At 38.0% G+C, this 27580-nt stretch overlaps 1 protein-coding gene across 1 annotated transcript in view; it reads right to left on the minus strand.

The window, feature by feature from the left end:
- LOC139708182 (putative serine protease K12H4.7) overlaps positions 1–27325 on the minus strand; it is a 34855-nt gene extending 7530 nt beyond the window's left edge. Inside the window, exons 1-6 of the mRNA XM_071620157.1 lie at positions 27065–27325; positions 15763–15944; positions 8325–8461; positions 6627–6722; positions 4467–4608; positions 3236–3350 (exon numbers count right to left, since the gene is read on the minus strand). Of these exons, the coding sequence (XP_071476258.1) occupies positions 3236–3350; positions 4467–4608; positions 6627–6722; positions 8325–8461; positions 15763–15944; positions 27065–27271 (879 nt within the window). The 5' untranslated portion in view covers positions 27272–27325. The remainder of the gene's footprint in view (positions 1–3235; positions 3351–4466; positions 4609–6626; positions 6723–8324; positions 8462–15762; positions 15945–27064) is intronic.
- Positions 27326–27580: the final 255 nt, after the last annotated feature.

Genomic DNA, 27580 nt, shown 5'->3' on the forward strand with positions numbered 1-27580 from the left:
TGAAGGGTGGTGGGGGCCGGGGGAGCGTTTGGGGCAGTTGGCAATGAAAATATTATCCCCGGCCCCCAGTAATTCCATTCAAAATGAGAATTATAGCAATATTTACAAAGCAATGCTTAGAATAATAAAATATTAAAACTAATCTAGCATCAAAACACAACTAAAACAGGACAATTTCGACACGGGCTTTGCGCGGAAAAGGCCAAAACATCAATAACCAACAAACATATCACTTTGCTCCATCCCATAATAATTCCATTATTCCTTCCTTGCACAGAAGAAGGTAATGGTTACAAGAAAAGCTTAGAATCACACACAATTAAGCATTAAAGAACCCCCAGAACGGAGTAATTTTTTTATTCACCGCGAAAGTACGATGTTGTACTTTTTTAAAACTAATTTTGTACACCTAATGGTTTGATTGTGTATATAATCTTGCATCATTTTGTTGTTGTTTTAACCCTATTCTAACTGGGCTATTTGAGACCAAGTTTTTAGTGGGGGTGGGGGGGTCAATTTGACCCCCCTTTCAGATCTCGACTGTCGATCGCGCGATCGCCGCAAAATTTTGCCTGAACATAGAGCCGGATGTCAACTACAAGATTACATGGTCATACAAAAGAAAAATTTTGATTTTCTATTTTTAGTAAATTAATTATGCAAATTTACGCATGAAATCATATTTTCACCTATAACTCCATTGAAAAGACTGAATGATTGCTAAATTTTTGTGTAAGAGTTCCTCAAGACACATTGAACAATTTTCTTGTAAAAAAAAATAGCACAATCAAAATCAGTTTCTTTTGCTTTTTATTGTTTTGCTGATTTCTTATGTATTTCATTGTTTTTTGACCTTTTGTTTTCTATTGTTTTTTGGCCAAAATTTGTTGCAGGCACTTTTTCATGCTCATCTACATTAAAATTGATTAATTTCAATGGTTGAAAGTTGAAATAATCTAATTTATATCAATTTAACCAAAAAACACAATTTGCATTGGATTTGCACACGATATCATGAATTTGAGCCATTTTCGGGTTGACATGCATACGCAAAACATTATGTAACTTCAGAACGGTGTACCCGGACATCGCAAATTTGGTCTCAAAATATGCGGGAGACTTCAAAGAAAAATGTCATGAAACGACGCAGCAAAATCTTTGCGCGTTGCGGAATCGCGGCGCGAAATGTCGAGGGGGGTCAAATTGACCCCCCCGACCCCCCCCCCCCCCCCAGTTAGAATAGGGTTAATATATCCTTTTCCATCATATTCTTTTGTCATATCGTACATTGATCTGGTTACTACTGATTTCAACTAGACGTTTTGCTCCTCACAACTCTGATTGCTTGTTTGTTGTGGTTTTTATGCTTATATTTATGTAACATGATTTATATTTATATAGTTGGATTGTACAGGACCTTGATGTAAAACAGCACTCACCTGCTGATCTTGTTATCCTGTCAAAATACATATATGTTGAAATTGATAAAATGAATAAAAAAATAAATGTTTAAGGACCTTTTTTTTTTGCTTCTTATCCAAAACAAGTTGCCTTGCTGCGTTCCTATAACTCATTTTCTTGTCTTCTTGTCCTTAACAAACCGACTTGCCAAGTTCCGACAATTCGTCATCTTGTCATCTTGTCTCAAATAGGTCTACTTGCCGAGTTCAAACAACTCATCATCTTGTCTTTTTGTCCAAAACAAGTAGACAAGCCGAGTTTCAACAACTCGTCATCTTGTCTTGTCCAAAATAAGTCGACTTGCCAAGTTTCGGCAACTCATCATCTTGTCTTCTTGTCCCAAACAAGTAGACTAGCCAAGTTCTAAAAACTCGTCATCTTGTCTTCATGTCGAAAACAAGTCGACTTTCCGAGATCCAACAACCCGTCATATTGTCTTATTTTCCCCAACAAGTCGACTTGCTGAGTTTCGACAGCTCATCATCTTGTCTTCTCGTCCAAAACAAATCAACGTGCCGAGTTTCAATAACTCGGCTTCGTGACTTCTTGACCCAAACAAGTCGACTTGCCTAGTTCCAATAACTCGGCTTCTCGGTATTTAGCTTGTCTTGTCGTCTTCTTATCTCGTCATCTGGTAGGCACTTATAAGCCTCCATAAACGAACAACTGTCCCAAGAACAGAAGACATGCAAATAGCTAGCTACTATGGTAGTGTTGTGTGCAATGAGTCACAGATAAGAACAGATATCACAAAGCACTTTTTAGCTATCTACCAATAATATATTGCTTAATATCAATGCAATATAAGCTTTTTATTTCTAAGTTTCCTACTTCCACTAGCGATGACCATTAAACAGTACATCCAAGCTATTTTGTCTGTGTTATCAAATAGCTTGACTTCATCATGATCACGTCAAGGAATTAAACATTATGGCTGTCTTGGCTGGGACTGGTTGCAGTGCAACCTCTTTCTGCTGGCTTCCTAAGTGCCCTACTACATGTCTTTCTGTTGTGTTCTCACTGGCGTTCTTAGCAACGCAATTGTGGTGCTAATCCTACCAATTTGCAGTGCTAGATAGGCCCGTACTATCAGTGGGGCTCACCCATTTAAAAAAAACCCAGTGAGAACAGATATGATAGATCATGGGATCCTTCTCTCCATGCTGAAGAACAGGTTCAGTATAACCGAAACAGCATCAGCCTGGCTATCATACCTTACTGACAGAGAACAGAAAGTGATAGTTAACAGTAGTCACTTCCGAACCCATTCTACTTCGATAGGGTGTCCCTCAAGGATCTGTAATTGCAACTGCCAGGGTTAAGCAAAATTTTTGTCAGTGAGAAAAGGCCGTAACACCCTCTCGTAGCATATACGGACTAGGTACCCAAAAATCCTACCTCATGTTGAGGAGATATTGGTGGAATGTGAAGATTTTTCTCATCTCTCTCAAAGTCTTTTGTCACTCATTTGCCCCTTTCACAACAATGTACAGCAGAAAAACATTTGCTTACTGAATAATTAATGACAGCTTTCTATTCTTAAAGGTAGCGGATCCAGGAGGGAGTGCACCAGGCATGCACCCCACTTTATTTTTTGTTAAAACAAAAGAAATAAAAAGAATAAATGGAGGGGGCACACGTGCCCCCTTTAATTTTGTAAAGGCGGAATTCCTGGATCCGCCCCTGCTTAATACAATGAAAAGCTGTACAGCACTGTGTTAGTTTGGAGGCAGCATGGAGGATAAACAACATACATGCATCATAGTTTTCTAACCTCAAATGCTCGGTTGTCCTTATTGTACTGCACAATTCCCATAAAATTTCCGGCAACGGTTTGGTAGAAGTTTGCAACATCCAGCATGTCTGATCCCTTGAGAGGACTGCAAAGGCTACAAAATGAGCAACAACTTTGAAACAACATTTAATCCATTACTTGCTGTTCACTGAAGGCTCACACCTCCAGATTTCTGTTGTAGACAACAAATTTGAGCAGTTTGGAACAGTGCACAGTGTCTACAATAACTTTCCGTCTTGTTTTTGTTCTCATAATAATGTTTGAGAAATGCTGTCATGCATAATCTCTACTTCAATTTCATAAAATATATGAGTATTATTTTTTTTTTTTCACCACCAACAAAGCCACACTATTTCTACCAGAAATAGAGCAGTAAATTTTGGGTGTGTTCAAAGACATTATAAACCAACATGTACATGTGCGAATATAAAATTGGGGCCAACTGAATAACTTATTGCCATTGGCAAAGAAGGGCAAAAACCAAAACCTGGCTTAAACATACAGTACACCTCTACTACTAAACTGTACATTTGTCCTTGTTAAACGTTACTTTATATGATCAATAATGATATGAAAACTTCATTCATGTGTCAAACATTTTCATGGAACCTGGTGAGCTCCATTACTAATTGGTTATTGATTTTTTTTTACAGAATAAGGAAAAAGAACTACACTTTGAACTACACTTATATCAAGCTCTAATATGCATTTAGAAACCCTTTTTTTGTATTTCAAGCTGTCATTGTTTTCTTAATGTGCAGTCAGTGTCAAAAAGTCAGGCAGTTAATTGAAATTTGGACTCTCAGCTTTATTGTCAAATGATTCAATCTTTATATCTTAAGTTCAAATAACCATCATTTTAGACCATGGCATGTTTCCCTAAATTTTGTATGAGTGAGGACTGCTGATCAAGACTTCACCCACTTTTTGATCTGACAACTCATATCACCAAAAATAGAATGCAATCAGCAGAAATTGTGCAGGCTGACATATCACTTGTGGTTATTCATACATGCATTCCACTAATTACACTTGATATGTAGGAAGCTTTCTTTGTAATAGTCTCATGTTTTGTTGAGCTTAAGACCCCTTTCACATTTCCTTCGTTATCAGCCTTAATTATCTACATGTCATCAACTTTTCTGAAGAGAATTCCTTTGCTCTTTATTCAGGCATCTTCCATCATGAAACCTCTCAATCAGGGTCTTACTTGAAGACTTTAGAAAGTGCCTGCCAGCCAGTCATATGCAACATGAGGCGCTCAATGTCTTTTGTTGCTACGCTGATGGCATCATTGCACTGTGATCCAACCTGACTGGTTGCTAGGGAGTCACGCACCACTTCAAGGTATTCTGAAAGAGACGCACATACAAAACGTAAAATTCTATTATTAGCCTTAGTTAGATTAATACACACAGTGTACTTCATATCACTTTCCATAGTTTTGAGCAAACTAATCACACTACTGACAAACTATGTGTAATCATGAGTAATGCAAAACTATGGGAACTAGAAAAGCACTCTGAGAGCGCAGACCTCCGCCAAGCAGCTAATTTCCACCGATGTCTTCCCAAAGAGATTTTCTCCTCTCCACCACTGGGGAAAAGCTCTTTGGACAAACTTACTAACAAACTAACTATTAAACTAACAAACAAACAAACAAACCTGCGGTAACGAAAACATAACCTCCTCCCTTGGCGGAGGTAATAAGGTTTTGGTCCTTCACATGCTGCTCTGCATGGTCAAGAACTGAACACCCTCCTCCAAAGTCAATGCCAATTTGTGTATCGTGATTGTGAGGGTAACGTACAGTAGCACTAATGCTAATGGACAGTGTTCCACAGCACTCGGCACACACACACGCTACCCACCACTAAGAGTATATTCTAGAAACTAGAATATTCACAGTGGTCAGAACTACTAGGAATAGAATGTCAGCATATCAGCACTTCATGCAGTGGTGTTCTGTGTATTATTTGATTGAGATTAACTTTTAAAACATCAAACTAAGGGGCTGGGTGACATTGATTGATTAAATCGACTGCAATGAACAGTAGTGCTCATACTCAAAACTAAATAAATATTAAAATCTGGTATGTTTATACATTACATTATCAGTAGAATTTACTTGATATCCCAGGCCAAAAATTACCTGCATAACCCTTCAAACAACTCTGCTTGCAGTTGACAGGCTTATGCCATGCATATAGCTGCACTGTTGTCAAGAGCAGTTCCATAAAATCTTAGTGCAATAAATACTTGCAGACTGGGATGGACAGCATGATTTCACTTTGTTGCATGTATCAAGCTGGTCTCAGTCTGTCTACGAGGTGCACCACTCCTGCAGGCACGAAACGATATCTTTTGAGCATATATCATCATGTCTAGGGGATTGAATCTGTCCCTAAAAGTCCTCTCCCTCCTCGAGCCTCTATTATGGAGAAGCTTAAGGTAGGCCATAAAGGTTGTGTTGTCATGGTATACATGATAAGTTGCCACTGTAGTATGTCCTGTGACAATGTCTATCGCCCCAGAGACGTTATGATGCCAATCATGCAGCATCAACGTTTACAGCTTGAAGCTGCAGGTTGGAAGTTGACACTGAATATGGGACCTGACATTGTGTCTCTGGCTTTATGAAACAGGGCCCATGAGGGCAGTATCCATTCACATGTCCTACCACACTGTCAAACATACCTGCCAAGTCTACAGGAAGTTTGATAATACATTTTCAAAAAGAAGATATGTGAAAACTGGCCTCCACTTTGCTTCCACCCTAAAAAAGGGGTCCATCCCAGGATTTACCTGAAGTAAACTTGATAGTACACAGCCTTATTTAATTTGTACAGTGACTTACATATACAGAATATCTGGTTTCATAGAAAAAAACAAAAACAAAAACAATTGTAAGATTCTCTAATTTAGAGGTTCATGGGGCCCAAAGTGGGGCATTTGCACAAAATGTATCCAATCACGCTAGCCAAAATACCTGCCAGTTTGGAGAAAATTTGACCATGCATTTTCAAGAATGTGAAAAATGTCAAAATTGGTCTCAAACTTGGCCCACTGTGAACACTTACACAAATTGAGATTTTGTCATCCTCGAGATGATGCCTGCTAAACTTGGTGAAAATACATCACAGGGTTTTTAAGAACATGCTGAAGACTTAAATTGTTTACACACACTGGATGCCAATTGATGAATGACTGCAATAGCTCACTTGAGGCAAAAAGAGTTTTCAGACTGACAACTGGAGATCCCAGGTGCTAGGAGGAGAGAGTTGCTTTCTTTGTAAGAAATGGAAAAGATCTAAAGAAACTGAATGCAAAATCCGTACATTGTTTGATACAAGTATAAGAATGATCAAACCTGGAAAGTCAAGTTGTGCTTCCACGGGGGCACTGCTTGCAACTGCTCCAGTCACAAGATGAGGGTACTTTAGGCGAAACCATGCCGACAAGGATCCTATGCATTTAAAACAATTACGAAGGATATAAAACAATGCAATGTTTCACAATACTTTCTCAAAACAGAACCAACTACCACATCAAAAAGAAGCCCCGATCCCTACCTGCCATTGGTCCTTTGAACATCTTTTGAAAAGCCTGCTGTTTACCCAGAGGTAATCTAGCATATAGTCATATTAAACCGATCTGCCACACTTGATCTTGAAATGCTGCAATGTATTGAACCCTTGCCCCCCCCCCCCCCCCCAAAAAAAAAAAGATGATGAAACAAAAAAAAAACAAATATATATACATATATAAATATATATACATATATATATATATATATATATATATATATATATATATGAATTTCCAACCATCAAAAGTAATATTTTAAGACAATCTTTTTTCATCACAATAAGATTACAATGTATATTAATATGCACCAGATTTAGAGCTGAAATATGCTTAAGCACCTTCCCACATCCTCCACACACCTTAATCCCACCTCCCTCCACCACCTTTTCTCAGCCTCTTTACTCTTATCACTAACCAGATTACTCTGGTTATGCAAGACAGCATGTAAAATGTTATTTAAAGGTTGCATTGGGCATTTACACTGCCACCAAATTGCAGTTTTCAATTGGAAGTTGCTGTGCAACTACCAGTATGTGAGCAAAAAAAAAAAAAAATAAAATTGAAAAACCCTCCTCCAAAGTGAAGTTTTTTGAAGTGCAGCACTTTTATTGAGGTTTCCTGCAAGTGTAAATGCTTGCTCAACAGTTCTATTCCCACTGTTGGTCACATGACATCCACCCACAGGGGGATCTCCTGCCCACCTGCCTACACCACTGACCTAGAATCACACAGCCTACTCAGAGACAAAGGCAAGTTGCACATGCACATTATTGTTTACTTACAAACAATTAAAACAACAAAAAACTTTGAAAATTGCAGTTTTCCTCATGCATGCACATTGTTTGGAAACAATGGAAGTTTCTGTTTTTCTGGCTGTGAAAATATTTCAAAAAACTCTGGTTATCCTATTCTGATTTTTTTTTTTTTTTTTTTTTTTTTTTTTGCAATGATATATCATGCCTTTACTGACTAGAACAAATTGATTGGCCTGTCCCACTTTCAAAGACACACTTTCTGGTTACTTTCTGCAGAAACATGCTGCATGACAAAAATAGGAAAGACGTGATTTCACTTGCCAGGGCATAATAACTGCACTTCCACCAAAGCCTGTTCATTGATGCTCCTGGAGCAAAATATAGGCATCTTCCAAGTTTTCAAGAAAATGCCTTGCTATAGACAAAGTTGCACTCTGTATAATTGATGATTGCTAGAAACATGCATTAAACAACATAGGCCTACAGTGCACTCCTGTTATAACGAACACGGTTATAACGAAATTCCAGTTACAGCAAAGTAAAAATTCAGGCCGCCAGATTATCTACTCTATGTATTTTTATTGTTTATTTGTTCAGTTACAACGAAATTTCGATATAACGAAGGAAAACTGCCGGTCCCGAGGACTTCGTTATAACGAGAGTCCACTGCACTGCCTTCTCACTCCAATGCCTTCCACACATCAAATGACATCCAGCAATGATACCTGGATAAGACCCCCCAAATGAGATCCAGGGATTGTTTTCCAGCCCCATCTCACGGCCAATCACTGTTCGGAAATGGGCAAGATCAGCTAAGGCCTGTTCACTGCTGAGGAATTGGAGATTCTGCGCACTAATGTCTCTGTAAAGAGTGGGAAAGTAAAAGTATGTGTGAGTAATTCTTCCTTATTACATGATACACTGGTATGTGGGGTAATTTCCGACAAATTCATTCTTTATCATTTCAATTAGATGTTACACAACCCAGAAGTGCAGATATAAAGAATCATTTTCTATTCAACAGAAGGCATTTATTAAACCTTTTTGTGTACGGGCATACAATTACGGCCATACAAAATTTCCATTACAGACGTACATTTTGAAATTGTTAACAATTTGATTATTTTGATGGATTTTAAGATCCTTTTACCAGAATTTAGTGACTTCTCATGCTGGAGGCTCTTAATCTTGCAATAATTTCAGATGACAATCACATCTTTTTACAAAAGCTGTAAACACCAAAATCATCATCTTGCACACACTTCTTGCTTCACTGAGCAACAGGATGATTACAGTAACCAAAGAAATATCCCTTTTGGTCAATTAGCTTGTCAGAACTTTGGTCGTAACAGCCTACTGCACCTGTATGCAATACTCAAAAAGAAATGCTAAAATGGTTTGCACCACATATTATACATGAAAAATAACTGGTGTAGGCCTACTATATTTTGCAAGCATTTCTAAACAAATCCTTCAACATTTATCTGAATTATAGACATACCTGTTCAAAGTTATGAATGTTTTTTAATTGCATTTGTACATGAAAAATTGACAAAACTATCATAATGATAAAGCCACTTACAAGATGAATCGATTTCAATATGGATGATGAAAATACATCATCCATGATGTCTCTTTGGTTTGTCCTATGTACTGTTAGTTTTTACCAAAATCTTTTCGCTCAGCATGTTAAAAACAAAATTATTCTATTATGTATGGTTAAACCGAAATATTTCTTTTTTGCTATTTTGTCTTAAAATAATGTAACATGGAAAGATGAAGACTTATGGAAAGGAGGACATAATTTACGGAGCAAAGAGTTTGAAGTTTGAGTTTTTCATGACAATACCTTGAGCTATCTTCAAAATATAGGAGAAAATTCTGACATTTAAACATTTTCCCTTGACCTCTGACCCATGACCAAAATCTTGTCATACAGAATCATTGTGCAATAATGCATGTTTATACCTTGTTTGATTAAAGGCATAATTTACCATTATGTGCAGATGAAACAAAAACCCAGCATTCATGTTTTAAAATAGTTCTAAAATGTGAGTTAGGGATAGAACTAACCACTGTAAAAATCTGATTCCATATAATCGATGGTAAGTATTGTTAAATACACAAAATGTGAACATTAGTTATCATAAGAATGCTTCCAGACTAAACCGTCTACAGTTATGGTTTATTGAGAAAAATGCTGATATCTCCTTATATTTTAGGCTTTATTGTGAAAATTTTATATGGTAGGATGTTTTGTGATACAATAGACCTACACATATGTATCAAATGTGATATGAACACTTTTGAAATCACTGCTCCCAAAGGTAAACTGGACCTTTAAGTTTATGCATAGAATAGTCTCCAGGTATATAGTATGAATAGTGTAATTTCAACATTAAATAGAATTTCAGCATTCTAATCTGACCTTTGACACTTGACCTTTGACAACATGACCCGAAAATTCCAAAGAGAAGCATTGTCAGGCAGTGCACGCACATGTACTAAATTTCATAATACCTGGAGCCATGTCCGAGATATGGAGAAAAGAGTAAAATATTTGTATTTCACTTGGCCCATGACCTTTGACCCCAAGGCCCCGAACCTCTTCCAGAGAATCTCTATCTGGTAGTATATGTATACACTAAGTTTCAAGAAATACCTTCAAGCATTGCATGGATATGGGGGAAATGATGCAATATTTGATACCCTGGGGTACAAAATGAAAATTCGCCATTTTGTTGAATTTTTTTTTTTCAGCGCTGTGTACCCTGGAGTACCAAAAATGTGTAAAATTAATTCTTAGTATTATTATGCACAAAAATGCTTTCTTGTTTGTGATTATGCAACAATTAATGCATGCAAAAAATAACTTTTTTCTCATTTACATGCTCTGTTCAGATAGCGCTACACAATGCCATACCCCGGTATACGGCATGACAAATAAAATAGTGAAATCTTGACAATTTGACCTTGACCTTTGATCCCATGGCCCAAAAAGTCCCAAGAGAAATACTGACTGCACATGCATATGTCCAAAGTTTCATGAAGATTCCTTGAGCCATTTCTGAGATGTGGGGGAAAAAAGTTAAATTTTTGCATTTTCACTTGACCTTTGACCTCATGGCCCAAAACTCTCTAGCTAGAAAATTTCTATGGAGTAATACATGTGTCCACTAAGTTTCAAGAAAATACCTTCAGGCACTGCATAGATATGGGGGAAATAGTACAATTTAGAGAATTTGACCTTCATTTTTTACCTTTGACCTTGAGCATGTGCAAATAAAAGTTGGTAGGCACTACTTTTTTCATTGATATACACATATGCCAAGTTTCATTAGGACACCTCAATCAGTTTTTAAGTTAATGCTGTCAGAGTTTATTTTCCCCTGCTATCCTCGCAGCAGAATTTGTATTGTTTACCAATTTACCTACCTACCTTTTCCTCGGGCCGGCCATCTTTTCAAGCAATGCTTACAATGGCGGCCCTCTGCATTATCATTTCCTAAATATAATATTGTTATTGTAATCCCAGCTGCATAGACATGCATACTGTAATATCATTAATTTCCTTTTATATCATTGTTTATGCAAGTCAAACGACTCTGTTTCAAATATACTTTGTATATTTCCCATGTTCACGATTATTCAGTTTATGTACAATGTATATTGATTTGCAGAAAATAAAGTATCTATCAAACAAAAAAAAATGCTGTCTACAAAATTGATTACGGACTGACGGAGAACCCCAAAACATAATGTTTCTGGCAACACTTCATGGCGGAGGCATAAAAAGGGATGCATTACCAGTACTTAGTTTTTAAACATTCAAAAGAACTAAAGCCTTAGCTCAGAAATAACCAGTCATAGCTTACATATAATTTTCCTCTTGTTCTCTGTTTTCCTTTTTATTCTACTTTGGGGGTGCTTTTTTGGAAGAGGCAAAATGTTTTTTTCCTCCCCCCTCCCCCCTTTGTACCTATGATGAAGATTCTCTATTAGCAAAGCAAATTTATTTTGTTCATGAATGATTGAGATGAACTGATCTTATTTGTCATTACTAATCTCATGTTGAAACTAACTGTTGATTATCAAAAAATGACATTATGACGTAAAACAAGTTAATTTCTGGTGCAAGTTTCTTCACTTTGTCTCCCTCTACAAATTAAATTTGTTAAGATTTCAACTGCTGATCTGTAAATTAACAAACATGTCGGAAAAAAGGAACCAGTAGGACTCGAACCTGTCATCTACTGCTTTCCGGGCAGCGACACTACCACCAGGCTGTCCCTGGTTGCCGGCAGTGACACGATGAACATGGAACAAATACCTAAGCTCCGAAATTCCGACATTGTTATGTTAAGTAGTCCAAGGCAGACAAGGCATATTAAATGAAAGGAAGATATTATTCAGAGGGGTGAAGGTTCAGGTGCGAGTTTCTCCACTTTGTCTCCCTCTACAAATTAAATTTGTTGAGATCGCAACTGCTGATCTGTAAATTAACAAACATGTCGGAAAAAAGGAACCAGTGGGACTCGAACCTGTCATCTACTACTTTCCGGGCAGCGGATCAGCAGTTGCGATCTTAACAAATTTAATTTGTAGAGGGAGACAGGTTCGAGTCCCATAGGTTCCTTTTTTCCGACATGTTTGTTAATTTACAGCTCAGCAGTTGTGATCTTAACAAATTTGATTTGTAGAGGGAGACAAAGCGAAGAAACTCGCACCTGAACCTTCACCCCTCTGAATAATATCTTCCTTTCAAGTTAATTTCTGTTCAAGATCCCATTTCTCAAACTGCATTCTGCGAAAAAAAAAAAAAAAATACAGGTTTTTGGTGCAGATGGTCAAATATTCTTACATACCAAAAATTTTATTTGAGAAAACAGTAGAATCCAGGCGAGGGAGCGAAGCAGGGAGAGGGTGTGGGGAGGGGATGGGGGGAGGCTTATCCACCTCCCAGAGCAGGGAAAATATGAAATCTGAGAAGTAAAATGGCTCAGGCTATTATATGTAGAGGTTCCATTTCAACGATTAATATAATTATTAATGAGACTGCAAGATGAATTTAGACATCAGTCAATTCTACTTAATTGTAACAATCATGTAAGACCGGAAATACATTAATATGTCTTCATTCAGGATGAAGGACAACATGTGTTACAATTTGCAGAGTTGCTTCATTGAGTCTTGTAAACATATCTTTTTTAAGCGAAAACTGTTTAAAGGGATTGTATAGTTTTGGTTGAGACCTAATTTCAGGTTTCTCACATTTTTTGGTGAGATAATGAGAAACTTCTTATTAAATATGAAAGAGCATGTAATTCTATGAGGAATCCAACATTTATTTGACGAAAATTGGTCTTGAAATGGCTGAGATATCCAAAAAAGAGCAATTCTAATGAAGTGTGGGACCCACACTTTATTACGATCGCCCTTGTTTTTTGATGTTTCAGTCATTCCAAACCCGATTTTCATCAAATAAACTTTGAATTCCTCTTAAAACGGTATGCTCTGTACTATATTATAAATGTTTTCTTGGTATCTCGCAAAAAGTTAAAAGCCCAATTCTCATCTCCACCAATACTGTACTATCCCTTTAAGTGCACGGAAGGTGATATAATCACTCTGCCAAGTGAGGTTAGTACATAATTCGTTGAACACGCAATGTGCTGAAAAAGTTGTTGGTAATTCATGCACAGGCAAGGTGGACACATAAAATTCAAATGTTAAAAGCATCATGACAGAAAATGTAAACAGTATGTTCGAATGTTTCAATGTTTCCTGCTAAACTTATCCATTATCCAGTGGGGAAGAAAAAAAAAAGAAGAAAAGAAAATAGAAGTCCCCCTTCATGGGAAATGTTATGGGTGACAATGGGGAGGGAATATCCCGCTCTGTCTCACAATAGATGTCTAAGGTGGAACTGGGTGGAAGGTACAAAGACTCGCACTCCACGGGCCAGACAAACATAATACTCTCTATTGTCTTCTTCATGCCATCAAGATATCTGAAAAACACTTGACTCATATTTTCATCAGTCAACCGTGCAGTCAGTACTTGGCAGTCTCACTGGTACCCTGTACCTCATTCAACCTACACTGCCAAAACCAAGATGTTCAATATGAATATCATAACAATGAAAGGGGTAGGATGTACCCGCCCACCATCACGATCAAAATATAATAATGCTATTTGGGCTTTGCTCAGTTAGAAGATGGCAGAGATCATTTTACAAAACTCTGAGAAAGCCACACTTCATTTCCCTCTATCTCTATCTCTCTCTTAACATATATGTATATATCTGTGTTTGTGTTATCAGAACAAAACAAAATCCAACTCCACAACCTCAGGATATATTTTTGCAACCCATATCATACACAAACACACACACACACACACATAACTTATATCCAAGAATAAATTTTATGACAACACCCAAACACCTGTTGCTTATATCTTTCTGCCATCGGGTATTCTCACTTCTCATTGCAATACTCTCAAATGGTTATCATGAACACAATGTCTTAGATCTTTCAATCGCGTGGGCTGCAGTCCACAGTACTTTTGCCCACTGCATGCCGACAAAGAATGAGTCATCAGCAAAAGCAGAACGTTAGGAGAGAGTCGGTGGTCATCTATAATCATTTGTCCTCGATATTGGCATCTTTCTGTGGCCATGTGTGGTGCTGACCCTTTCCTTGGAATTTGAAGGATTTTGCGGACACGTTTGAACTCAAAATATTTCCACAACCGATAACATGCCCTCTTTAAGAGCCCTTAGAAATACATAGGAATGTTTCGTCTTTTGTCTGTGATAGGAGGTAAATGTGACCTTGTACTGATTTATCACGCTTATGTGCTCCCCCACCTACAATGTGTTTTCAGCTTCTTTTTTTTTTTTTTTGGTGGTAAGGATTACAACACAATCTTAGCACTGACAATAACAGGAATGTTAAGGGACACATTCTAAAAATTTCCAACTTTTTTTTTCTGAGAAAATCATAGTCTACACAGGTTCATAAACAAGATTGTGGTTTTTAGACCAGTATTTGTCTAATCTATTCTTAAAACTATTTACAGGTTGTTGAGACAATGTATTAGGGAGAATATTCCACAAATCGACAACTCTATTGCTGAAAAGGTATTTCCTCAAGTCAAGTGGAGAATCCTGTTTGTCCAGTTTCATACTGTGCCCTCCTGGACTTCCTGTGAGCTAAATGAAAAAGATCATATGGAGTATCATACATTACAGTCAAATATTTAAAAACCTTAATCATATAATCACCCCTCTTGTGCCAGTGAGCAAGAGTTGCTAATTTGAGTTGTACAACACTTTTGCAATATGACAAATTTCAAATCCTGGAATCATTTTAGTCACCTGTCTCATAGATCAGGACACTCTCCAACTTCCTCTGCTCACCTATAGCTTATAGTGACCACACTGCCTGACCGTATTTCAGAATAGGTCTACATTGTATTGTATACTGCATCAAGATTCTCAAAAATTCTTCGAACAATTCCTAGAACTCTACTAGCTTTCACAGTTGCTTGGGAAACTTGCTCTTTAAAACACAAATTTTGAATCTACTAAAACTCCAAGGTCTTTCTCAGCATAAACCTCCTTGAGAGCTACGTACTGAGTATAGTTCTCTCTTCACATAACATTCAGTATGCATTCCCATGCTTTGTTTCCCAATCTTTAACACAGTACACTTCTCAGGATAAAAGTGAAGCTGCAATTTTACAGCCCATTCCTCTAGTTTCAATAAATTGCTGTGAAGCTGCTCTACAATATGTCCTGTATCTGAGCAAACATACAATATTTTGTGCTGTGTCATCAACAAACACAATGACATTTGACTTAACTACATCTGGAAGATCTCTGACAAAGATTTAAAAATTTTGTTCATGAGAGTGTTAGTCTTTGGGGGGCTGATGTATTGACTTGTACTTTCATTTCAGTTTACTCGATCATTTGGTTGGGTGACAGATTAGCCAAAAAATGGTATACATGTATTTCTGTAAAAAAAAACAGTAGGCGACCGAAATCTCTCACAAGAAGTAGTCTACTGCCAAAAGTGGTAGAGTTGGTAAATATGAATATTCCTTGTCCTACGTCAATTAAATTTTTATTCTATCATACTGTCTGTGGTGTCTTACTCAGTTGGATGACTTTTGCCATAGTAGCGATGCTCTAGCATGAGGCAGAATGCATTCATCTCCCTTGCATACTCAATCCAAGCTCCTTCCACCATCCAGATAGGGTTAGCTGTGCCCTCTCCTCCAATCATAAGAAACACTGGTCCTCCAGGCTGGTAGAATGTGTCATTGATGAAGAAGCGCTACAGGACAATGACATTAAGACATGAGTCACGGTTGGTGTCAACTGCTTTGCAACTGTACAATATTTTTTTCCCTCATGATATACCAAAGTATTTGATTTTACTGTAAGTCATCAAATTTCATCAGCATTCATTCCTTCATTCTTACCCAACATCAAGAAAAAGAACCGAGCAATTTTTGTTAGAAAAACAGCATTGTACGGGAGCAGATGTAATCTCATGAAGCTCTCTGTTCTTGGTTGTTTGCTCAATTCATATTGTGGAGCTCTTTGCAAGGTGCACCTGGTATCAACAAGAAATCAGTGTGTATGAATCCTTATTCAATTTTCTGCAATCATTCTGTGAGTAGTGAGACACTACTTCTTTCCAAAGTCACAGTTTAGTCCTCTCGTGTCAAAGGAATCTCAACATGCAAATCATTTTCTATCACTTCGCATGGTTTGTTTTTATCATGTCTTTCACAGAAACTTCAAGGGGGTGGCTAGTAACTGATTAGTGGAAATCAGTGGGAATGGTGGAGGATGATTGTTCCAATCCTTATGGATTCATTTAAAGGGGACCTCCGACTGATTTTCAGACTTTTACATTTGAACAACTATAAATTAGTTAAACTGAGTACAGAGTTTCAGAATATTTAGTGATTGGGATGAGGAATGAGAATGTTTTCAAATTTATGACAAATTGCAATGAACAAGGATGATGACATAGCAGCCTCACCATAAGAATGCATGAGTTGGGGCTCAAGGAAGCAGAACAAAAGAAGAAGGCATGCATAGATTTTTCGCGGGTGAACTTGTTGAACAAGCGGTATTGTAATGGAATTACACTGCTACATTTCTGAAATAGATGAGGCTCTGATGTCATCAACACTGTTCAGTGTAATTTGTTTAAGATTTTCAATTTATTGGTTTCTCTGCTCAAGGACCACTAAATTCCACAAATCTATACATGGAGCTGTCGATTTATGTACTACATGATGTGAAATTATGAAAATCGTCCGGAATGCTCCTTTAACCCTAACTAGGCCGGGCTATTTAGGTAGATCATAGAGCCGGGGGGCCTCCCAGGCCCCCCCTCCAGATCTCGGCCGTCGACTGCGCGATCGCGACAAAAATTGGCACACACATTGCCTATGACGTAATCTACGGTACCACGAAGTTGAATTTTTAAGAAATCATCATTTATGCTAAATTATGCTAATTTATGCATAATGATGCATGAAATCAGACAATTTGGTATTAATCACTAAATAAAGCTCAAAATGGGCACATTTTTTTGTGTAAATATTCTTTTTAGTGTCCTGAGCAAATATAAGATTAAAAAATTGCGGCATCAGAAAAAAAAATTTTCTTGTTTTTTTTAATTTCTTATGTATTTCCTTGTTTTTTCGACTTTATGTTTTTCATTGTTTTTTCGATGAAACTTGTTCGCGACATTGTTCCAAACAAGAAAATATGCTATTAATTGATTTTAATCAATAAAACCCCCAAATAATCATGCTTTTATGAAATTTGCCTGTAAGCACAGTTTGCATTGAAATTGTACACAAATTCACGTTTTTGAGCAATTTTTGGTTTGACATGCACGTACATATTTATGCGCAACTTCGGAACAGCGCGCCTCGGGCATCGCAAATTTGGTGTCAAAAGATGCGGAAGACTCAAAAGAAAAAAGTCATGAAACATCGCGGCAAAAGCTTTTCGCGTTAGCGATACATCGCGCGGAACGTCGAGGGGGGGCCCTCGGAGGCCCCCCCCCCCCCGCCTAGTTAGGGTTAAGAGTACATTAGATATCTATTGTTGTGTGAAAATCATTTGCTTCAGAATGGTCTCAAATTCATGTAATGTGCAGTTCAATGTTTCCAGGTTAGCATGCCTGTACAGTGACAGTACATTTAACTGCACATTACTTGAATATGAGACCATTCTGAAGCAAATAATTTTCACACAATTGATATATAATGTACTCTTAAATGAATCCCACAAGGATTGGAATAATCATCCCCCAGCATTCCCACTGATTTCCACTGATCAGTTACTAGCCATCCCCTTTAAATGCTAAAATAAACACAAAAACCTTTGAAAAAATCAATGACTCGTGATACTGATAATCAAATCAAACTCTGTGAAATAATGCATAAAGAGAGAGTATACATTTTATATCATAGACAGAATTTGCTATTACAGCTCCAATCCTCCAACCTCAAGTTGGCAAACACACACAGTATTAAAGCCAAAACATAGTTCTGGTACGCCTGCAAAAGTTGTCAAATTTCGCTCCCAAATGTGAACGTATGCCTAGGAAATGTGCGGAATAACGCTGTAATAACAAGATATTCAATGGGTAACAACGAAAATGCGAAATATTAACCAAAAAGGTTCAGTCTAAGAACTTACCCGAACGGAGTCAGGCTAAACTCGGACTCAGGGATACAGAGACTCCAACCCCAAGCACCTTCTGATCTGGAGATTCTCCCGCCCGAAACCCCTAGCAAACGGGAGACTCCAAGTTGATGTGTGCGAAGCACGAAGTTCCTAGGGTTCTAGATGTTCTCTGGTGCTATCTAAGGCTTATTTTTTCAACATACAATAGCAATAATAAGAAATCCTTTCCACCGGGAGACACAGAGCCAGGGCGGGAGAAATCATATCTCCAGCGGGAGAACGGGATATTTTGCAAAAATGGGTTTTCGGCGGGAGATCTCCCATCAAAAACGGGAGAGTTGGAGTCTCTGGGGATAACTCGGCCTCGCTTTGACGGCGGGCTGAGTTGTATTGGTTGTCCCTCTGGATTGTACAGTGTTGTACTATGGGAGTGGCCTGTATAAACCAGCGCTTCGCGTTCTGGCTACTCGTATTAATGGTCTGAGTTGTTACAACGTGCGCATTGAAAAGTCATACACTGTTCAAACAAACACTGTGTGCTTGCTTACATTCAATACAATACCAGCCTCAACATTAACTTTCATTGCAGAGTATCCATGTATTGTTAATGCTGCATTCCCACTATTGTGCAATCTGTTACTACAATTTGTAACACCATAATTGACCATTCGTAACTGATCATGAAAGTTTTGTTCAACTCATAATCTGTAATTTTATGTTTGGACATGAGGTGGTGTGAGTCAAGAGGTGGTGTGAGTCAATATGTGCTGCTATGATTTGTTGCATTTATAAAGGTGCGATATATACATGATAAATCGATTTTAAGTGATATGATCTGTCATAGCCTGGTCTCCTGTTCAGATACTATCCTATTGTCCCGATTGAGTCCAAGATTGGCACTTGGGTACTGATCTGACACAAGTCATTACTATAGCAATCCCCGATCTGGTATGTGCAAGTTCATTCCAATAACTTTCTATACGACCATCACGAACTGATGCACTCTGCCGAGGTACAGTAAGATACGATATGTTTCACAATCGCGATCAAGAACAACCACCATTTGAGCTCCGATTGGACCCTGATGGGAAAACAGCCTAATCGTGAAATTCACTGTTTCCTTAACTTCTGTAGAGTGATTGCAACCTACAATCATTAATGCAAGCAATGGTTGACAGGTTGAGGATGACATTGTGACAATTGTTTTTCAGTATTGCTATGTTATTGGGTCATTCCATGGGGTTGGGTCTTCTCTAGATTTTCATGTTGTGTAGGGAATAAAAGTCATATTCTGAAAAATTTATCAAATAACTGTGGTTTGCGGTTATTCTTGGAGAGAAATGTGTGAAGAATTATTTGATGAAAAAAATAACCAAGCCTGTGTACAAATGTATTTTGTCTCTGACTGTTTCACTATTGATGTCTCATGGTTTTTTGTGGTTTATGTTGTGACATAAATATATGCCATTTTCATGGCAATGTAAAACAGGAATATACAACCTTTCAGCATTATGCCTATCATAATAAAGAGAGGCCAGGTGACTTCTACAAAGACTATAAGGCACATAAACATTTGTAACAAAATAAGAACACCAGAGCATCTTGAAAGCCACCTCATACCTATGTTACAACGAAGTCCGCGGCGATTTTTGTTGTAACATAGGTATAGCATGGTTTTACATGTACACTTCCAATCATAATATGATCAGAAACTTTATTTCTATAATGAGAGTTATATTTCAGGAGTATTCTTATCCAAAAATTAGCATCAAAATCCTCCAAATAAACAAGAAAATACGGAACATATCACTGTACTTCTGTGCGATGTCCGGCCTCTTCATGTAACGTAGGTAAAGAAAGTCGCGTCTCGCGACATAAAGAAGAGCTACTAACTTCAGCAATCGTATTCATGTCACTGGCAGTCCTCCCCCAATGGCAGGAAAACTACTCACAGCCAGTATACACCTACCTGGACAGCACAAGATCTGTTTTTCTGCTGATGTCCATGTAATGTAGGTAAAGGAGTTTTGATGTTTCTGATGTCAATTGGTAAGCTTTTACGCTATTTTACGAAATAAATAACATTCGTCATATTCTGTAACTGTATTGGAGGAAAAAAAACGACATCTAAACCTCTGAACTGGCCAAAAATACTGTGGACAATGATACTGTAGTCCCACATACTGAGATATTTGTTACAGGTTCATGTTCGAAATTTTGATCGCCAAATTTTCCTTCCATGCCGGTCTCTGCAAAAGGAGCATATATTCCTCTCTTAGAAAACCATACAAAAGTATATCAGTGTATCTTCACTGCAGTATAAAATTATTTTTCCTCCCGATTATTGTGAATTTTTGGACCTTTCTTTTATCATTAGGTATCTACCAAGGTAGACGTGCTAGAGTTAGTATTAATCACTATTATTTGATACTAGTTTGAAAACGTAGACGTCCAGACTGCATCTGAGCCAGAGAAATAGAGTTTGCCTTATTTTGCTGGTGATATTGAGGGAACTAGGAGCTGTGAAATTCTTTCTCTTTAACAGATTTACTTAAAAAATGTCAATGTTTTCCTTCAAAGATTTCACTGACCTGTTAGATGCTCTGACGAAGTTGTCAACATTTCACAAGGATTCACCATTTCCATTCCATGTTCACCCACTGTGAAGTCTCAAAGCTAAAATGCCAGTTTCCTATTCAGTTTGGGTGGGTAGTGGGTAGGAAAGACTTCAATAAAATTATGAACCCCAATCAAAATTGGACTATTATTGCTCTATACTATCATTCAAAAAGAGGGCGATAATGTTGATGGGGGTTGAATAAAAAATGGGGCCTAGTAATGTATTTTATTTGGAGTCTATTAAGGACCATACCCGTAACCGTAACCCTGACCCTAGCCCTAACCCTAGCTACGTGTAAGACACCGGGGGCAGCGACCTGCCCTTGCTAGCTTACATCTGAAAACAAGTTTTTAGGGTAGAGTATGAAAATGATATTTTCCCATGCTTTAAATGCTATACACGTATCATTATTTTCATGTTTACATCATTTTAAGCATAACCCATTTTTTTTTCAATTTTGGTAGGGGGTATACATGGAACTCTAGCTAATGGGTATGCCAAGAGGGAGAAATGTAACAAAATTGTTAAAATTATTTAATTCCATCGATAAACACACAGATACATCAACAGGAATATAAAGTCAACCCCAACAAAAATTTTCTTTTAATTTTTTTTATTTTATTTCTCTTTACACCTTCTGTTCAGTTTGTTGATGAATCTGCCATTACTCCTCCTCTGCCACCGCTACGTCTTAAACTACATGAAAGAGTGAAAAGGACACATCCACAGCACTCCACAAACAGAGAGGAAGCTGACAAAGCAACATCCGAGAAGAGTGAACATAAGACTAGACAAGAAGAAAACTGCACAGAGGGAAAATGGACAGAAGAAAAACAAAAACCGAGGGCTAAATGGACATTGGACAAAAGAGCACAAATTAACTTCAAACAACAAAATACATGGAGAACATGGAGAAGACAAGAAAACTTGTATGATTTCTCTTTATTAGTTTTCTTAGTTAGTTGACAACTAGTTGATGATGCTGTTAGTGTATATAAGGTTAAATTGTGTAAAGCTTCACTTTCTTCTTCTTCTTCTTCTTCTGATTAAGTCTGCCTTCTTTCATACCAGAGTTACAAAGAATTGAAGTCTGTGTAACATAGGTATTGTTCCACAGGTGTGCAGTAGGTATAATTCCAAAGAACTGTTACAATAGTATTATTTGTGGGAACATACATAAAGTCCATATGTGTAGGTTTTAACATCTCACACCACAATAAAGGAAATCAGTTGATATGTCGTAGTGTACCTATGTTACAAAGACATACTGACCATGTAACATAGGTACCGGTAGTACACTGTGGGCGAGGTTGTTGTACACACATGAAAACCCCTGATTATAACAATAAAATCATGTTTTCACTTGAATACCCGTACAAATCACTTGCTTCAATTGTAGTATTTTTAAGAATATTGTTATTGTGTCACTCTTGATGAAAAAGTTAAATCTTTGATTGAAATTGTAAATGGTTTGTAGAAAAAACATGTTAATAAAAGTGGCTTGCAGTTGATATCAGAACATACAGTCTTTCACTAATAATGATCTCATGCGCCTGTTAGATAACATGTTGATGTGCTATGGTGGAAAAAAAATGTGGATGTGTTCATTGTTATCATTTCAGAACACAAAATTATTAAGGATGTCAAAAAATGAAGTCCGTGTAACATACCAACGTAGGTATTTTGCCATACCTGTTTACCCATGCTGACTGAAAGTGTGCGAAGTATTAAACTGATTTCTAGTAGAATAAGTTGAAGAATGGGAGTAACAAATCAGGGGGAAAAAGGAAATTTCAATTTACTTACTTTTACTTTTACTTTTCCGGAACGATGTTGTAGGACAGAGCCTGTTCATCGATCAGGTAGAGTTATCTCTTGATGCTCTCCTTCCAATCAAGCAATTGTCCAGCGCTGTTACCCTTCTAATACAATTAACAGCTCAACTTCTATTGCGTATTTGTGTTATTACCAAAAATGGCCTATGGCAGGAGTTGACAGCTACTGGAGACCAAGAGCATGTATTATGTACCAATACACATACATGTAATGACTATAATCAGTCATAATCAAACACAACACCTTTCCAGTGCTTGTCTAGCCTATTCTTAAAGGCATTTATGGAACAAGCAGAGACCACTTCTTCTGGGAGAGAGTTCCACATATCAACAACTCTGTTAGCAAAGAAATACTTTCTGACATCTAACCTTGCAAACCGTTTTCCCAGTTTCATGGAATGACCACGTGTTCGTCCATTACTATTATGACAGAACATGTCAAACTTTGTGTGATAGTGTCCATGTAGATACTTGTACACATCAATCATGTCCCCTCTTTTTCGCCTGTAACTGAGAGATGGCAGTGAAAGGTGGCGTAGACGTTCAGAGTAGGACAAATGCCTAATCCCCGGAATCATTTTAGTCGCCCTTCAATTTACCCAACTTGAATTTTCAACTTGTATGTCACAATGTCAGTCCCAACCCCATGGAATTACCCTATTACATTATCACCAGAGAGGAAGAAGGCAAGCAACAGCCAGACCAGCAAGAACCTCTGATATTCCCTAATACAAATCAACCTACAGAATAACCCTTGACATGCTCACTCTCCTCCAAAAACAAACACCAAATGCATTTACTAATTCAATTTAGATTATTGCCCCTCTCCCTTCCCCTCCCCCCCCCCAAAAAAAAAAAAATCAAATGCCTGTGTCTTCCTCTAAAAATTTGATATTATGTGTACAAAATATAATGCAATAAAATCGTAAATGAGAACGATACTGTATTTCTTTTTGTATGCTAACAACATATGGTTAATGACTTCAATATAAGGAAGTTGGCCGAATTCTCGCTATCGCCAATGACGTAAAAAGTACCCGGATGTGGCTTTTTCGTCAAGATTTAGTGCACTTGGTAGCAAGGGCACTTCCGGCGCGGGGCATAATTTGCACAACGCTAGCGTGCGCGTACGTGTACCTTACTTATAGCGCAGCGCCGACCACGGTACCTACAGTATGTAGGCCGCTGTGTACCGCCCGAGCCAGCGAGTGGCCAGGCCTGTCATACTCGTACACTGTAGTCCCCGCCGGCGGCCGGCCTTGCATTAGCATGCACCATAGACAGAAAGATCCGTCTGTCCGGAGGACTCTTTTATATTTTGCCATTAACGCTGTCCTCCGTAGACGGAGGGGATCGGTGAAGCCAGACGCAGTCTCCGCGGAACATTCCCCGACGGACAGATACAGACCGATATTTCGGTCAACATGCACCACTGCACGCAGCGCATAAGCTAATTACATAACACATACCGGTACGGCGTACTGCTTGATCATGCGATCGATGTGCACATCACAGATCAGTCATCTCTGCATACGCTGGTAATATGCTGGAAAATATTCACCCACCTGGATATGCAGTATATCGTCATGGAATGCCCATCTTTTTTTTTTCATTTGTTCTCTGTCGAAATGTCGCGAACACAATCGGGAACGAACAGTGATCTCGAACTTATCCTGTCTCCGAAGCAATTTCTTCCAAGTAAGTACGTACAATGTACGTAGGCACAAGGCCTACTACCTAGTGCTACTATAATACTACCACTACTAGTAAGTCGCGCGTGCACGTACTGCGCTGTGGAGTCACCCGCAAACTTCACCCACGCGGCCACGTCACGTCTCGCATACCAGTAAGGGTCCTATTTCTGCAGATTTTTTTTCATTTATTGTCGTGCGAACAACACATGGCAGCTTCGCAGCAACAACCAATAGGCGTATTAACAGCAATTTCTTAAGAATGGAGAAATTTCAAATCATATTAAAGCTGTAATTCAAGTCGAGAAAACCGGAAGTACACGTAGAATACAGTCGGTTGTGTGTGTAAATAGCATTAGTCACGTATCACGCGCGTACGAACGGAAGTGACTTTGCTACCGGACTATCCCATAATGCACCGTAAATGACGCTTAAATCAACATCCGGGTACTTTTTACGTCATTGGCGATAGCGAGAATTGATAGAATCACTTCTGTTATTAGTTTCATATTCACGTACAGTACAGCTGTAGTGTGTCATATGTCTTCTTATTGCAAAATTTCTATCTCATGGGGGTATTTAAAGGACAAGTTCACCTTCATAGACATGTGGGTTGAGTGAATGCAGCTATATTAGTAGAACACATTATCAGTGAAAGCTTGAGGAAAATCGGACAATCCGTTCAAAAGTTATGAATTTTTAAAGTTTGTGCTCAGTCACGACTGGATGAGAAGACTACTACAGCTTGTGATGTCACATGTGTACAACAATATAAAGAAAGAATAAAGAAAATTCAACATATTTCCATTTTTCTCCCATAACAAAAGAACACTCGACTTCTCTCTTTCAGAAGGCAGGGGGAATAATATCATCCAGGTTATAATATGTCAGTAACAAGTCGAAGAAATGTGCACTTTATTCACAAAGTAAAGTTTTTTGAAATTCTCTTTTTATTTTCCTAATATTGTTGTACGCATGTGACATCATACATTGTAGTAGTCTTCTCATCCAGCAGTGACTGCGCAGATACTTTAAAAATTCATAACTTTTGAAGGGATTGTCCGATTTTCCTCAAACTTTCACTGATGTGTTTTACTAATATTGCTGCATTCTCTCAATCCTTATGTATATGAAGGTGGACTTGTCCTTTTAAGTAAAGTTTCATCCGTCTTGATTTATTAATGCTTTACTTCAGCATTTTAACACACGCATGATTATAGTGTACCTAGCATGGTATTTGAAAAACAGTGCATACATATGATACATACTTGTATACGCACCAGATATTACTCCCCATAGTCAAAATGATGCAACTTTGTAATTATGAAAATGCTGCGTAAGCAAAATTATTTTGCGGGGTACAATATTGTATTGGCATACACAGTCATTGACTAACTTCTGTGTGAAAATGAGAGTGATCATTTCAGTCATGTATGATTGAGCACACATTAACAACAATGGTAACTTTTCAAAAGTTACAAAAGTTATTTTTGTGGGGTCAGTGAAGCATTCTGCTTCTGGTGAATGTTTTAGTGGTGCTGTTATTTGTCATCCATTGCATCAACATTCATGCAATATGAACAGAATATTTTTGCTTTTCTTGCTCCATCTTCACAGTGTCCTCACTCAACAAAGACACAACACCTCCCTCTTATGTTCACTCAAAAAGTGCTGTTAAACTTTACATGTTGGTAGCATGTTAGTAATATCAACTGTCAATTCTGTTGGTAGTATCTGATCTAAATTCTTTCCATAAACTAAAAGAATTTTGCAGTTTTTGTAACGGTTGACCATAGCCATTTTCCTCTAAAGTTCACCTGACTTTAAAAAAAAAAAAAAAAAAGTGTCAGGATAGGTGTGAGGTCAAATGATATGAGTGGTGAAACAAAAACAGCGCTGACTTAATCATACACATACATTTACATTGTAAAAACATTTTATTAATTTTTACTTAAATTACTTTTGTGAGTCTTGTAGTTGTGCATTTTGAAAAGTGACTCCAGCATTGCCATGACTCGATGAGTGTGCTCAGTCATAATTGATTCAGCAAATCTTCTATTAATTTTCATACTCACCAATGCAGGAATATCACTGCCAAAGTATTTAAACTTATTTCGATTTCTTTTCTTTTCTTTTTTTTATATTACCACTGGCACTGGTACATGCATGGTATACGTTTGCACCAACATAGATATTGAATTTACAGTACAAAATGTCATAACAGATCACAGTTACAGAAAAATCTGTCTGATTGGAGGAGCTTTATAACATTTTTTGACGGTTTTTCTCCTTTATAGACTATTATTATCAAAGACGGATTCCGTGAAGATAGACGTAGAGGACTAGCCGAGGACTTTCTAGTAGCTTTCACGGAACACATCCCTGTCGATTGAAAATTTATTTGTCCAACATAGATTGATCTTTCGCTTCGGTCAAGCTACCTACTTGACCGAAAGATCGGTCTGTATCTGTCCGTCGGGGAATGTTCCGCGGAGACTGCGTCTGGCTTCACGGATCCCCTAGGACAGCGTTAATGGCAAAATATAAAAGAGTCCTCCGGACAGACGGATCTTTCTGTCTAGCTACCTACCTGTTTCCATGTTCGAACATTTGCGTCATTGAAGTGATCCAACTGTTGAGTGAACCATTGGTCAGGAGGTAGTTTGTGATTTTCGATGTTTGCTGGAGATAAAAGCATGCCGTTTCGGTTTGTGGCCCTCCCATTCAGAAACCGAGGTAGACCCAACACAAATGGTAACACAACAGCCACCATAAAAATAACGAATGCTCCTTTCATGATCAGTTGGTTTGTGAGTACAACATTCCCTAGTGACTGTGTGACTGTACAGTGTCTGTGACTCGACTGTGAGGGTTGTTTGTATACTAGCGTTCTGATCAACACCGCAAAACTACCAGCTTCAGTACCCCGCGCCCGCGCCCGTAAGACCGTGTGTGTGTGTGTGGGAATAGCGGCAGCGTGCTTTATCGCAATCACATGATGCTACAGGTAGTCATGTGACAGTTTGCCCATCATGTGATTGACAAGTTTTTTTGCACCGGTCTCAAAATCTTCCTCTGCTGCTCTGGACTAGCAAAGATGATAGAG

Source organism: Diadema antillarum, unplaced genomic scaffold, assembly GCF_040938485.1.
Source record: "Diadema antillarum isolate AM-2024a unplaced genomic scaffold, OU_Dant_1.0 seq00001317_RagTag, whole genome shotgun sequence".
NCBI lineage: Eukaryota > Metazoa > Echinodermata > Echinoidea > Diadematoida > Diadematidae > Diadema > Diadema antillarum.